The 13,893-nt window shown below is 35.2% G+C and overlaps 3 protein-coding genes across 3 annotated transcripts; 2 read left to right on the forward strand and 1 right to left on the reverse strand.

Moving 5' to 3' along the window:
* Positions 1-2,442: 2,442 nt before the first annotated feature.
* LOC106414488 (S-type anion channel SLAH1-like) lies at positions 2,443-3,897 on the forward strand. The gene is made up of 2 exons (XM_013855135.3): positions 2,443-3,365; positions 3,450-3,897. The coding sequence occupies exons 1-2, from the start codon at positions 2,505-2,507 to the stop codon at positions 3,732-3,734; spliced, it is 1,146 nt and encodes a 381-aa protein (XP_013710589.1). The 5' UTR covers positions 2,443-2,504; the 3' UTR covers positions 3,735-3,897.
* Positions 3,898-11,302: 7,405 nt separating this feature from the next.
* Positions 11,303-11,832, forward strand: LOC106412528 (uncharacterized protein At4g04775-like). The gene is made up of 2 exons (XM_013853434.1): positions 11,303-11,458; positions 11,530-11,832. The coding sequence occupies exons 1-2, from the start codon at positions 11,303-11,305 to the stop codon at positions 11,830-11,832; spliced, it is 459 nt and encodes a 152-aa protein (XP_013708888.1).
* Positions 11,833-12,366: 534 nt separating this feature from the next.
* On the reverse strand, positions 12,367-13,686 carry LOC106412529. The gene is made up of 3 exons (XM_048767682.1): positions 13,552-13,686; positions 12,672-13,448; positions 12,367-12,630 (listed from the first exon to the last, which is right to left on the reverse strand). The coding sequence occupies exons 1-3, from the start codon at positions 13,684-13,686 to the stop codon at positions 12,367-12,369; spliced, it is 1,176 nt and encodes a 391-aa protein (XP_048623639.1).
* Positions 13,687-13,893: the final 207 nt, after the last annotated feature.

A 13,893-nucleotide genomic window follows, 5' to 3' on the forward strand; every position in this document is an offset into this window, starting at 1 on the left:
AAATATTATTCTGTTTATAATAAAAAAATAGTATATTAAATAATAATAACTTTGTAGAAGTTTTAGTGTATTTAACTCATACACCATTTTTGTACCAAAATTGTTTTAATTATTTGTATGAAAATTGTTTTTTTTAATAAAAGATACCATTTAATTTTACTTAAAACAATGAATATATAAATTAGCTATACTTATTATGATTATAAAAAATATATAATAAACACAAGAAAGTACACTACAACAAAATTAAATAATGTATGTATAAAATAATAAAAAACATAAAATAAATAATAAAGATAACCAATTGAAATGTACAATCCGCGCGTAGCGCGGTCCGGCCCTAGTAATATATATATATATATATATATATATTCTACAGTTTTGTGTTTAAATAGATGATAAATGATGTTTAACTTAGAAATAAGAAATGATATGCTAAATGTTATGTGAAAAGTCTAAAACATTTGTTTACTTTTCAAATAAGATTAAATTTAACTATTACATATTTTCACAACATTCCAAATTGCATCATAGGAAAATCTAACACTAAACACCTATAATTCTTGGTCACTAAACCGATGGGTTTCCACATAAGATAATGCTTTGCCATAAACATGTAATGTTGGAAGCTTTGGGGAGTGTTCTTATGCAAATGGCATATTTCTAACTATGTGTCATCAAATCTAATGACCTCTTCTTTTATAGTTTGATATGATTCGGTAATTGCCATCAAAGCATCGAATCTAATGACCTCTTCTTTTATTATTCCATTTTTTTCAAAAAAATTTATAGAAAACGAAAAGTTTCAATGGTTAAGATTTTTTTTTAAAATTTCCTATTTATGTTATTGGCCCTAGAAGAAATTTTGCAGTTATTCAAAAATCTCTCGACCGTTTATTCATTGTTATTATCAACGGTTACTTGTGTGAGAGACAGCATATGTGCTTCATGACTCATTTATCAAAATATCTCCCACCATTTATTTTTACTATTGTGAATCACCGATATATAAATATATTTAATCTAATTACTTTTTGCAGTATGGTGTACTAAAAGCCTGAAACAGCTAATATAAGTGTCTACACAAACCCCACACCTCAATGTCGTAGTTAGTTGCTGACAAAAAAAAACATAAAGCATCTAATATAATCGATCGAGCTTAGACTCTTAGATTCCAACTTTGCAAAACCGATTAATTAAAATTTCTTTGAATTTAAATGAAGTTCTCAAGTTCAGCTAAAAAATCTGCATATATAACACATTTATAACCCTAATAAAATCCCGTTTTCAGAAATATGAAGTGAAGAACTCACATTCTTGATAGCATAGATATATTTGAATAAAGCGAAAGCTAAGAATGCACTTTTATATAAAATAGTAATGGTTGATTAAATAAAATTATCTAAAAACGTTACCACTTTTTATGACCGGTATTCCGTACATGCATATTTTAAACTATTATAACTTTTGCTTTGTACACCAAATTTTGTTTTAAAGTGGGGCTAGGCGACGAAGTGCTGGAACACACTCTAAGCCTAGGCGAGCGCTTAGGGTCGCCTTTGGTACCTGAGGCGCAACTACACAAGAAAACATAAAGTTAGCCGTCTTTGTTGATCCTAACCCATGTTAGCACTTTTTGTAATCATAAAACCATGTAGAGGCAAGAGTGAATATAAGGCTATATATGCAAAGAGTTTTAATTAAGACTTGTAATTAACTTTATTAGGTTTTTATTAGGTACGACGAGGCTTTGCTGAGCTAGCACTTTTGTTAAACGGCCTAACCTCATTTATGCTAGGCGGTGGATGCTCAGCCTGAACTCCCCGTAAGCCAAGGTTTAGTCTGCGCTTTTTAACACATGCTGGAATGGCTCACAAAACGTGTCTGACTTGCAAATCGCCTGTTTTATTGTAGTGATTCATCCCTTAAGCATTGGCTCTTGACCTTGATCAATATATGTGACTGCATATGACTATGTACTAGAACTTAAAAGCTTATCATCTTTTACAACAATATAGTTGTTTATCTGCATTTACATCTTATACAAAGTTAGATTGGATTTTAAGAATTAGTAGGTCGCTGGCATCAGTCTCTCTTTACAGCTAGTGGTAACATCCTGTGATAAGAAAACCTAATAATCCTGTTCAATTATAATGGTTACAGTTAGGTAAAGCAGCAAAATATATATAAGATTAATCTGTAAAAGGGATACAACTGGAATGGATTTATATATTCATGAAGCTTAAACAAGAATGTTGGGAAGTAACTATACAACTTACAGAACTTATCAAAAGTTACTATAAAAGTTGCTATCCTTATGAGAATCCATTATCTTTTAAGTAAACATCATTGTCCAACACTAACTAACTCCCCCTTAATCACGTGTGCTTTGTACTAATTAATCTCCATTAGCTTCTCTGCCTATATAATATGAACTCCATCCTAAGGTTAGAACAACTCAGATCCAAAACAAGCCATTACCTCTGTTCCATCTATATACCGAGATGGAAAGCTTGGTGATTCCTACGCAAGAAGTTCATATCGATATTGATGACTCGACATCGATCAGTAAAGAGAGAAACACTGACCTCGTTCATGCCAAACCCATTGTTCTAATGTCTATTTTGAGTGGTCTCCATGCGGGCTATTTCAGAATAAGCCTCTCTCTCTGCAGCCAAGCTCTGCTGTGGAAGATAATGATTGCACCTGATTCAATGAGCATGTCCCATTTGCATAGCAATCTCCCGTCTATGGCATTCCATCTCCTGTGGTACTTAGCACTTGCAACACAAGTGTTACTCTGTCTTTTGTATGCGTTGAAGTGTTTTTTCTTCTTTGACATGGTGAAGGAAGAGTTCTCCCATTATATTGGAGTGAACTATCTTTACGCTCCATCCATCTCATGGCTTATCTTGCTTCAGTCAGCTCCCATGATGGAACCACAAAGCATTTTGTATCAGACATTATTCTCGGTGTTTGCTCTTCCGGTCTTGACCCTCGACACAAAGCTTTATGGCCAGTGGTTCACAACAGAGAAAAGGTTTTTGTCGATGATGGCAAACCCGGCAAGCCAAGTATCAGTAATAGCAAACCTAGTGGCTGCAAGGGGAGCAGCAGAGATGGGTTGGAGAGAGTGTGCTCTATGCTTGTTCTCGCTAGGGATGGTTCACTATTTGGTTATCTTTGTCACACTTTATCAACGCCTACCAGGTGGAAACAACTTCCCGACCAAGCTGAGGCCAGTTTTCTTCTTGTTCTTTGCTGCACCAGCCATGGGAAGTTTTGCTTGGAACTCTATTTGTGAAAGCTTTGATCCTCTAGCAAAGATGTTGTTCTTTCTTTCAATCTTCATCTTCATGTCTCTGGTAAGTTTACAACACACAAAGAAATAGACATGACATCGTATGACAAGACATATAACCTTTTTGTATTTTTATTAACATTTTCAGGTCTGTAGGCCAAATCTTTTCAAGAAGTCAATGAAGAGATTCAATGTCGCATGGTGGGCTTACTCGTTTCCAATCACCTTTCTTGCTTTAAACTCAGTTCAGTATGCACTGGAGGTGAAAGAACAGGTCGCTGCTGGATTAATGCTCATCTCCTCATCTATCTCAGTTTTGATTTTCCTCGGTTTGATGATACTGACAGCAGCAAACAGCAATCGACTACTCAGACGTGATCCTGTTCTCGGTTCTGTTACTAGTCCAAAAGTCAAGTCAAGGCAAAGAAGCTAGTCTTCTTAAGATTTTCCACTTACAAAACCAAGTTTTTTTTTTTGGTAAACATGTTAAGATTATATTACCAAACCCAAGTGCTTGTTTCTTCATAGCTTCCATGCTCTTCTTTATATGTACTCTTTCAATGTATTGATGCAACCACCATGGTTTTAAGTTTTAACCAGAGATGGCTTACTAGGTGCGATCGTCATGAAACTTTTCCCTAACTGGTGCGATCGTCATGAAATTTTTCCCTAACTTTTCCAGCAAGAATTTCATTGGAAAAACTTGGTTATATTTTCCTTTTGTAATTTGATTTCAATATATATTTATAATAGTTATTCGCAATAAGTTATATTTATTGTTGTAAAATAAATGTGGTATCCAATACTGACTTTTTATAAAAAAAATATAACAGAGATTTAATTGTATATTCCATAGAGTTGTTTGATGCTTAAAAGGACCATGGTTTCTTTTGATAAATCATTAAGTTAGAATAATTATATACAGTATTAGTTTTATTTTAAATATATTTTAATATTTTATGTTAGTTAGAATTAAGATTTTCAATACTTTTTGTGTAAATAGTTGTTTATATTTACTTATCTTTCGAGTTTTAATAATTTTTAAAGTAAGTCTCAAACAGGATTCTCTCCTATCTATCTTATTAAATTAAAAGTACTTTAAGTTTTTGTTTGGCAATATAGATACCAGTTAAAAAAAATAGTGTTATTTGAAAACATGGATAGCAGTAATTTAGGGGAAAAAGTAATAGGATTATGCTACTAAAAAAAATTGGAAATCCATTACATTATATTAAAAATCTATCTTATTAAAGTAAAAGTACTTTAAGTTTTTGTTTGGCAACATAGATACTAGTTAAAAAAATAGTGTTATTTGGAAACATGGATAGCAGTAAGTTAGGAAAAAATAATAATGGGCTTATACTATTAAAAAAATTGGAAGTCCATTATATTATATTAAAAAGTAATGAGTTTATGTTACTTGATATACATATTCAAATCAAAATAATAATTTAAAATTAATTTATATCAAAAATTCAATCAAAATAATACATATATTCAAAATTTGATTTTTACTAACATATTTTCCAATAACCATTATAAAAATGTTTTCAATATATATAAGAAAAATACAATACAAAACCCAATTTCAAACACCAACTTAAATTATGGTTTTTATATTTCACATCAAAATTTAAAAATATAATATATGTGATTATTTATATGGTTGTACTTATACAATATTATTAATTATAAGATTACTTATTTGATGGCACGTGTAAAATACGATTAATTATATGATAACACATATTTTTGTAACCTATGATGTCACATATATGATATATAATAGTGATTAGGGGTGGGCGTTCGGGTTCGTTTTCTAGTCTGTTTGGAATTTCGTGTTCAGTTCTGATCTTTGAGGATTCGGTTCGGATTTGGATAACTAATTTAAATTATTTTAAAAGATTTAAAATTTATTATATGGTTTAATTTTTAAAAACTCTATAAACAATAGAGTACATATTACATATAAATTTGAATAACATATGTCAGAGTACCGAACTTAACATATAAATTGGTTTGGTTTAAATATTTGGATAGAGAATTAATAATTATTTAAGTATTTTCGGAGTTTTGGTATATTTTAACTGTTTTAGATATTTGCGTTTGATTATTTGTATATATTTTCAAGTATTTAAACGAACTTAAAAGTATCATATATATTCTGGATGTTTTTATATACATTAAATCTAAAAATAATTAATATATATAAGTATATAAATCTATTTTGGATACCCAAAATACTTTGGTTCGGATCGGATTAGGTTTCAGTTCTTCAAATACCAAAATTTTGAATAATTCGGATATTTAATCAATGTCGGTTTGGATTTGGTACTACTTATTCGGATTGGGATCTTTTCGGTTATTCGAATTCGAGTTTTTTCTCAATCTTAAATAATGACATAAAAAACAAATAACATCATATTTTAAAAAAAAATAGGCGCAGATCAAAATTTAGTATTAGTGCAAGTTTGGAAATTGCTATTATTTAAAAAAAAAATCATTGGTTTAGTAGTTTACTGTTTTCCTTTTATCAATTTGGTGCGTGATACAGGCTTGGTCTTGATGATAGAAGTGACCGTGGACTTGGGACTTTGGCAGTCATGGCTTGGCGGCTGCGGTGCACTAAACATGTGCTTATGTGACATGAGATAAAGGAGTTATGCTGAAAAAATAGCATGTTATATTTAAAAATAAGTAAAAATAGGATTTGTTTAGAAAAAAATAGCATGAAATTTAGGGAAACCCCTATACTGATCATCTCACTTGTACATGTATATATTGATTGCAATGCTTCTAAAATAAAAATATTATAAATTAAGAAAAATATTAAAGTTATGTATAATGCAAGTTGTGTCAGTTACTGACAATTGTATATTTTATTTTAATACTATTGAAAATCAATTTTGAACTTTCAACTTGGCAAAACTAAACGACAACCGCTTTAGTTGAATATCAATGAAGGTAAAATATCAAGTGGGGTTCCTACCAAAAAAAAAAAAATATCAAGTGGGGTATCTTTTGCTAACCTTCCAGAAGTTGAAATTCCTTTTTTTTTCTTTAAACTTCGTGCGATTTTTTGTTTGGGATGGACGAAGAAGTTCCCAAAGGAAGAAATGTATTTAGGAACTTCTTCACTTATTAGCCTACGTTGCTCAAATTCCAACAGACTTAAACCGTAGTGAACTTCGAAGAATTCCACCAGAATAAGAACGTAACCTATGGTAGATACATCTAAGATAAATAAATATTAGGAAAAATTGGAAATGTGGAACAGAATATGATCTCAATGCCATAATTTTTTCTGTAAACCCAGTTAAACCCCTAATCTAATCTCTTAAACGTTTTTATTAATTTAATTATTTAAAAAAAAGAAAAAAAATTAAAAAAAGTTTTTTGTTAATTTAATTGTTAAAAATAAATAAAATAAAAAGAAATACAAAAGAGAAAAATTGACAAAGCCCGACGAACTCTAATTGTTTCCTCCTCCTTTGGCGATAGAGAGAAAAGACGATTTGAAGTGCTCCAAAAGGGGATCTCGTCGTCGCCGGTGTCCTTCTGGCCGGTAATACTCTGCCGGTGTTCTTCTTCTTCTCAATCGAAATCTCAGAGACCTCGTCTCACTTCGCTATTCGTTCTCAAGTAAGTCGCCGAAGACCACTGAAGCTCGTACCTCGCCGATAACTGAACTCGTGCCTCACAGCTCCGCTCTCACTCTCACTCTCTCAGCCATAGTTTCAAGCAAACCAATCGATTCTCCTCAGGTTTGTTTATGAATTTTTTCCATGTCTTTGTATCTTTTACTTGAGTTTTTTTAAGAGCGATTTTGACTGTCATAAGTTTCGATTTTTGTTTCAGTGAATTATTTAGGCTTCAATCTTATCAAAGTTTCCTACTTTTTTGAGCTTTGGTTAAATTGTTTTTGTAGCAACCAATCTCTTGTAACTCCTATTTTATCTTGTGACTTGTATTATGATGCATTTGTTTTATGAATATTGACTGTAGTGATTGTGTTTCTTTCATTGTTCACAGGTATGACAATTGATTAGTTGCCTAAATGCTTATTCAAAGAGGGAACTGAAACACAAGTTGAGAAGGTCAACAACAGTTGTCGAACTTCCATACTTGCGAAGGTGGCGAAGTACTGTCCAGACGAGTACAAAGAAGTGTCGGAGGATCCGCTATTTTCTCAGGTTGTGGCCATTTATGTACACAAGCTTCAGTTTTCGGCAAGAGCGATCCACACCTTCGTTTGTAAGCAGCTTCTGACCGCAAAGCGTCATGAGTTGTGGTTCCATTGTGCTAGGAGGCCTCTCAGATTTTCAATGCAAGAATTCTATGCGATCACAGGTCTGAAATACAATGACGAGCCTGACTTGGAGATTGATGACTGGGAATATGATGGAGGGTTTTGGAGTAAGTTGCTAAGGAGACAAAAAAATATTTTGGTTCAGCAAATCAGGAAGGTGCATGTGAAGTTGTGTAATACCTGGTCTCGTGTTGATAGGCTAAGGTTGGTGTATTTGTGTGTGATTGCTGGTATTCTTATGGCGAAGGATGAGAAGGTGTGGATCTCACACAAGTACATCAAGCTCGTGATGGACTTCGAGAAGATGAGGAAATATCCATGGGGTCTTCACTCTTTTGATGTGCTGGTGAGTTCCATTATCAAAGCTAGGGATAAAGTGAAGACGCAAAACAGTTATGTCGTAGATGGATTCTCGTATGCACTTCAGATTTGGTTGATGGAGGCTGTTCCGGACATTGGGTCTCTTTTGGGTCAGAAACTGAGAGAAGGCGTAACTACCATGAGGTGCAGGAATTGGAAAGGATCTGCTAAGATTTCATATGAAGATATTATTACCATAGAGTCTAATTTTTCATCCACCGTAAGTTATGTTTCCTTTAATTGATGTTATTGATGTCCATAGTTCTTAAATTGTTGCGTCTTTAACCCTTTTTTAAATTATTTATTTTTTGTAGGGAGATGTGTTTCCATGCATTTCTACATCTGGAAATTTCAAAGACGTGATTACTGATGTTGAGTTTGCTCGACCCTCTGAGATGAAGGATGAAAGAGTCGATCTAATCATTGACATGCAGCGAAATAAGTATGACTGGAGTAAGCATGTTTGGGCTTATAAGGAAACAGTAAAACCATTTCAGTATAGTTCTGAGGAAGATGGTTCAGATGAAGAAGCGGCTGTAGAGACAAGTGATACTGAAATTGAAGACGAAATAGAAAGCACCTGTGTGTCTTCTGCTAAGAAGAGGAAGAACAGGTTTCGGGATACTGGTGCCGAGTCAAGGAAGAAGAGGTTACTTTGCCAAAGATCAACCGAGAAATATAGAGATCTTGAAGAGGAAATAAAGTCCTATATCCAGAGTATGTTTAACTCTTCTTTTACTGCCTTAGGGCTCGAGGTACGCGAGGTTATTGAAGACCGTTTTATCAAATTAGAGGAGAAGATCCTTTCATCTCAGACTCAGGGTGGTGCGCCTGCTAATACTCATACTCGTGGTGCTGATCCGTTTTGGACTCCTGCTGCTGCTGCTGCTACTGCTCCGGCTTCAGTTTCTGCTCGTGCTCGTGCTCCTACTCCGACTTCTACCGAAGCTCCTGCTTCGGTTTCTACTAGTGGTCTTGCTCCTTCTCGCAGTGCAGCTTCTGCTCCTTATCGCAGTCGAGCTTCTGTGACTGCTCACACTGGTGGTCCTGTGAATGCTGCGAAGACAAGGTCTCAGACAAAGGTAAACAAGAAGTAGATCCTTTTTCTTGTCTTCGGTTGCTGTTCTATTTTCATGTCTTCGGTTGCTTTTCTTTTTCATGTACGCGGTTGATGTTCTTGCGGTTTGTAATATTATTGTAAGGATGATGTTGTCTTTGCTGTGTGTAATATTTATGTAAGGATGATGTTTTGGATCATGTGTGTAATATTATTGTAAGGATGGATGTCTCTCTTTGTAAAATATTTCTTTAAAAATTATTAATGTCATGTTTTGTGTTTTATAACCAGGATGCAGACTTGTCTGATGTGTTTGACAGCTTATTTAGCACCTTAGACGTCAATGTAGGGACCCAAGAGCACTTACAGAAAACAATGGGCAACCTAACACAAGAGTCAAATGTTGACAGTTTTGATCCATCTAAAGACAACCAGTCCGAAGGACCTTCTGCTTTCACTACGCCAATGACTTCTTTTCGGCCAGAGATCTTCAAAACACCATTCTTGATTGATAGTGATAATCTAGAAGTCTGTTGCAAAGCCAAAGACTATGAATTGGTTTTCCTTCCAGAAGACAAATGGGCCAAGCTAATTGAATGGATATTGAATCCCACGTAAGTTGTATTTGAATTGTTTTACTTATTTTTCTCAAATCTACCTCATAAACATCATCACACCAATGCTTTCTCTTTACAGAGTACTTTGGGCCATCTACATTTGATGCAGAGTTAGCTTCGCGGATAATTGGGCCTAATATTTGGTTGAAGAACTTTGTGAGTTTAACTCAGAATTATTTTGCAGATTGAATTTTGTTGTTGGTTCTCATTCCTAAACAAAATTGTATTGTCTTTTTCAGGACATGGACGCCATGATGTATTTGTTTCGGGGAAAAACCGCATTGCGTCGGTGGAGGCCAGACCGAGTCGCATTTTTGTACTGTATGTTTAGTAATCAGATCAACACGGCCTATGGCAAGTTTGATGGAAACAGGAGAGGGTACAAAATCGACGACCATTTTCTCGAGTATGGAAGAGGTGAGCTTCCATATCATGGAAGCACAGGTTCAGTATGGAGCGTTGATGTCGATCATCTCTACATCCCTATATGTGTTAACCAAATCCACTGGATCTCTATTTGCGTCAATCTTGTGAACCGGACAGTTGATGTCTTCGATTGTGGGGGTAAAAGAACAATAGGGTCATGGAAGCTTTTGCCGTCCTCATTCCACGAATCATCAAGGCTGTCCAGTCGCCAGAGAGGAAGAAAGATTTCAATGTGAAACAGTATACTGTTTCATATGTTCCCATGCACGGCCTAAACATGAGTGGTAATGATTGTGGTGCTTATTCGTTGAAGTTCATAGAGTGCCATCTACTTGGCTTAGATTTCTCTTTGGTGAACGACGAGAACATCAAAGAAGCCCGACACAAGATAGCGTATGATCTTTGGGAAGCAGCAAATGATGAGGTCTTGCAGTTTCGGATGTCCACATTTAAGCCTCCAAAGCGTGCTCCGGTGAAACCTGTTGACCTCGGTTGAATTTATGATGTTATTGCTTCATGCTCTTAGATTTCAAGTTTGTTTCATCTTTGGGTTTAAGACATAGTTATTTGATTCTTACATTACTCTTATTGTTATGGAATTATTGCTTTTCTACTATTTTACTGTTTTATGAATTACTTTTAGGAAATAAATCACATAGGGTGTATACCCTAAACCTGACCAATACCCTAAACCCTAAATTAGATGATTCATACCCTAAAACCTAAATTAGCTATGATTCATACCCTAAATCCTAAATTAACTATGATTCATACCCTAAACCCTAAATTAACTTGGATTCATATCAAAAACTTTAATGTAGATAGGTTTCAAATACAATACCCTAAATCACATAAAGAATGAATAATAATTTTTTGTTTAAAAATTAAGAATTAAGTATATTAACATGACGATTTTATAGATTATTAAGTTATAGTTATAGAAATTAGTATTTTCAAATTTTGTCCTCATATAGTTCTCAGATGTCGATTTTAGTGTATTAGGGTGTAGTATTTTAGCAGCCAATATAAGGATTATAGAGTACAACCGTTTATGGTTTATACCCACTAGGCCCAACCGAAAGTTCTTAAAACCTGACCCTAAACCCGGATCCACACACCCCCAAACACGTGATTTTCTTTTCATTTGTCGAAACTTAAGAAAATAAAGTTGAGAGAAAAGGGGATTAGGGTTCTTTGTCTGCGAATCCTGTGAATCTCGAAACGAAATCACAATGACCAGTTCGTCGACTTCTTCTGCTCGTTTTCCTCGAATCTCTAATCATGGTGTGCCCACAAGATGTTGGTGTGGCAAGGGTATAACCACTTTTGGTTCATCGACGGCGGAGAATAGGTATCGACAATTCTACAGATGCCAAATCGCAAGAGATGTAAGTCCTTGTTTCGATTTCGTGTTGCAGTTAAAACCATACTGACTGATTTTTGGTTTCTTTTGCGATAGAGACAAACTGAGAATCATCTATTTAAATGGATTGATGAAGCTTTGATTGACGAGATACGGATGGCAGATGCGAAACATGAGAGAGTTGCTCAAAAGATTACGAAGTTTGAAGAAAGGGTTATGGAAAAAGTGAAGTCCGAGATTGTTAGAGTTGAAGCTGAGATTTCGGAAAAGCTCAAAGAGAAGGTGAACTTGGAGATTGCTAGAGTTTCACAGGAGATGAAACAGAAGCTAAAGATTGCGACGGTGGCTATGGTTGTTGTGGGAGCAATCGTAGGAATATGGATTTCTCTTACTGTCTGAGCAAATTCCAGTGATTGGTTGCTTGTTGTCTGAGTTTGATGGGTTCAAAATAGCTTAAGTTTGCATTATTGTTTTCATTATGATCGACTATAATACACTTGATGGCTTCTTGTTGACTTTCGGTTGCTGACTATTATCACCTTCAGTTCACAATCTAATACTTATCGTTTGTTTTCTGTTGTTTCAAAGCTAGTAGCTTCAGTTTATTGCTTCAGTTCACTATATTCTTGTCTGAGTTTATTGGGTACGAAAGAGATTAATGTTACAGTAAAAATACAAGAGAGATAACAAGATGTCTAATATCCATAACGAAGAACAATAAAATCCAAAATCAAGCAAAACAAGTAAATCAAGTAACCAACACCATAATGAAAAATAAACTAATCAAAAGCAAGAAAATCCAAAACAACGAACTGGCTAAATAACTCTGTCACATGTAGCTTTGTTATGATTCTGTTCACCACATCGACTGCATCTGCGCCTCTTTTTTTCTTGAGCTCCTTGCAATGAACGGAGTTTGTCTTCAACCGTCTCTTATCTGCGCTTTCTTCTCCTTCCTGCTCCTCTTCTTGATTCAGGAGGTACCACATTAGCATTCCGAACATCATTTGGAACAACCCAACTATCCTCAGGAACACCTATTGGATTGATAGTTTCTTGATAAGCTGTTCTCCAAGTGGAAGTCATGTACATGTCGTCCGTTAGTGAGGATGGGGCTCGACTAACTGTTAAACCAGCCTTGATTGCGTGTCTACATGGGATTTTCAGTAGGTCGTACTTCCCACAGAGCAGGTTCTTCTGTCCAAATCAACCAGGCAGTCGATTGTATCTCTGCGAACCAAAAAACGGTACTCGTCAACTGGCTGCACCAGAAACGTTTTATCCTTATTAATCCGCATGTCTATCTTTTTCTCGATGACAATAGTTAATGGTTTTGTGTACTTCATGCTTCGTGTGCGGCGTTCGAAGAACCAACATGTCAGCATTTCTCTGATGCTATCCAACAAAGGAATGACTGGATACTCTCTTGGTGTGCGCAAAGCAGAGTTTATTGATTCAGCTGGGTTTGTCGTCCTGATGTCATACCTGAATCCTGGAAACTGACAGCAAGCCCACTTTGTAATATCTGCATCTGTTAAATATTTTCCAATAGCTGGACTAATATTGCACACAGCTTGGAATCGCTTCTGAAAATCAATGACTCTATAAGATTTAGAAGCTTTTGCAATCAATCCAGCCAGTCCCTTTCCTCTGTAATGTGTGAGCACATTATTCAACAAATGTTGGATGCAAATTCCATGTTGAGAAAGAGGATACACATTCTCTATTGCCTTACAAAGTGAGGCATTTCCGTCTGACACAAAAGCTAGAGAATGCTCGTCCGCAACAACAACCTTTAGCTGTCTCATAAACCAATCCCATGAACGATCATTTTCTGAGTCCACAACCGCAAACGCAACAGGATACAAGTTAGGGTTTCCATCTAAAGCTGTCACAGCAAGTAATACCCCTTTGTATTTGCTCTTCAAAAATGTCCCATCAACAAAAGAACTTGTCGCATGGCTGTCTGAAAATCTTGTACTCATCGGCCAAACGAAACGAAGAGAAATCTGAATCTACCATCAACATCGGTTTCATAAAACGTATGCGTGCTTGGATTAGCTTCTCTCAGCATGTGCAAGTACTTTGGAATTTTTCTAAAACTCTTCTCCGGAATACCTCTAACCATGCTAATTGCAAACTCCGAGCATCCCATGCTAAGGACTTAGATATCTCGCATCCATGTTCCATCCTCATAATCTGTATGACATCATTAGTTTTGGGACCTTCTATCACACCATCGTACTTATGCATTATTAGACCGCCAATTTTTTTTGCAGAAGCTGTCCGACCACCATTATTCATACTCGACGCTGCGCATGTATGATCCTCCACATATTTATTGATGATGAAATATGTGGAACCTGATAACCCCTCAGCCCGAACACTCTATTTGCAAGGGTTGTATTTGCATCGGATGTACCAAAGTTTTCTGTCAGATTTCACAACTTTGTAATCGAA

Source organism: Brassica napus, chromosome C9, assembly GCF_020379485.1.
Source record: "Brassica napus cultivar Da-Ae chromosome C9, Da-Ae, whole genome shotgun sequence".
In the NCBI taxonomy this organism is placed as follows: Eukaryota; Viridiplantae; Streptophyta; class Magnoliopsida; order Brassicales; family Brassicaceae; genus Brassica; species Brassica napus.

What these genes read in the sequence shown, in the direction of transcription:
- LOC106412528 (XM_013853434.1), top strand. Translation starts at nt 11,303, where the DNA reads ATGACCAGTTCGTCGACTTCTTCTGCTCGTTTTCCTCGAATCTCTAAT. An exon ending in GATGCCAAATCGCAAGAGAT is followed by an intron (nt 11,459 to 11,529) that starts GTAAGTCCTTGT and finishes CTTTTGCGATAG; the next exon opens with AGACAAACTGAGAATCATCT.
- LOC106412529 (XM_048767682.1), bottom strand. Translation starts at nt 13,686, where the DNA reads ATGCATAAGTACGATGGTGTGATAGAAGGTCCCAAAACTAATGATGTC. An exon ending in TGCAATTAGCATGGTTAGAG is followed by an intron (nt 13,449 to 13,551) that starts GTATTCCGGAGA and finishes TGTTGATGGTAG; the next exon opens with ATTCAGATTTCTCTTCGTTT. An exon ending in TTGACGAGTACCGTTTTTTG is followed by an intron (nt 12,631 to 12,671) that starts GTTCGCAGAGAT and finishes TGATTTGGACAG; the next exon opens with AAGAACCTGCTCTGTGGGAA.
- LOC106414488 (XM_013855135.3), top strand. Translation starts at nt 2,505, where the DNA reads ATGGAAAGCTTGGTGATTCCTACGCAAGAAGTTCATATCGATATTGAT. An exon ending in TCTTCATCTTCATGTCTCTG is followed by an intron (nt 3,366 to 3,449) that starts GTAAGTTTACAA and finishes TAACATTTTCAG; the next exon opens with GTCTGTAGGCCAAATCTTTT.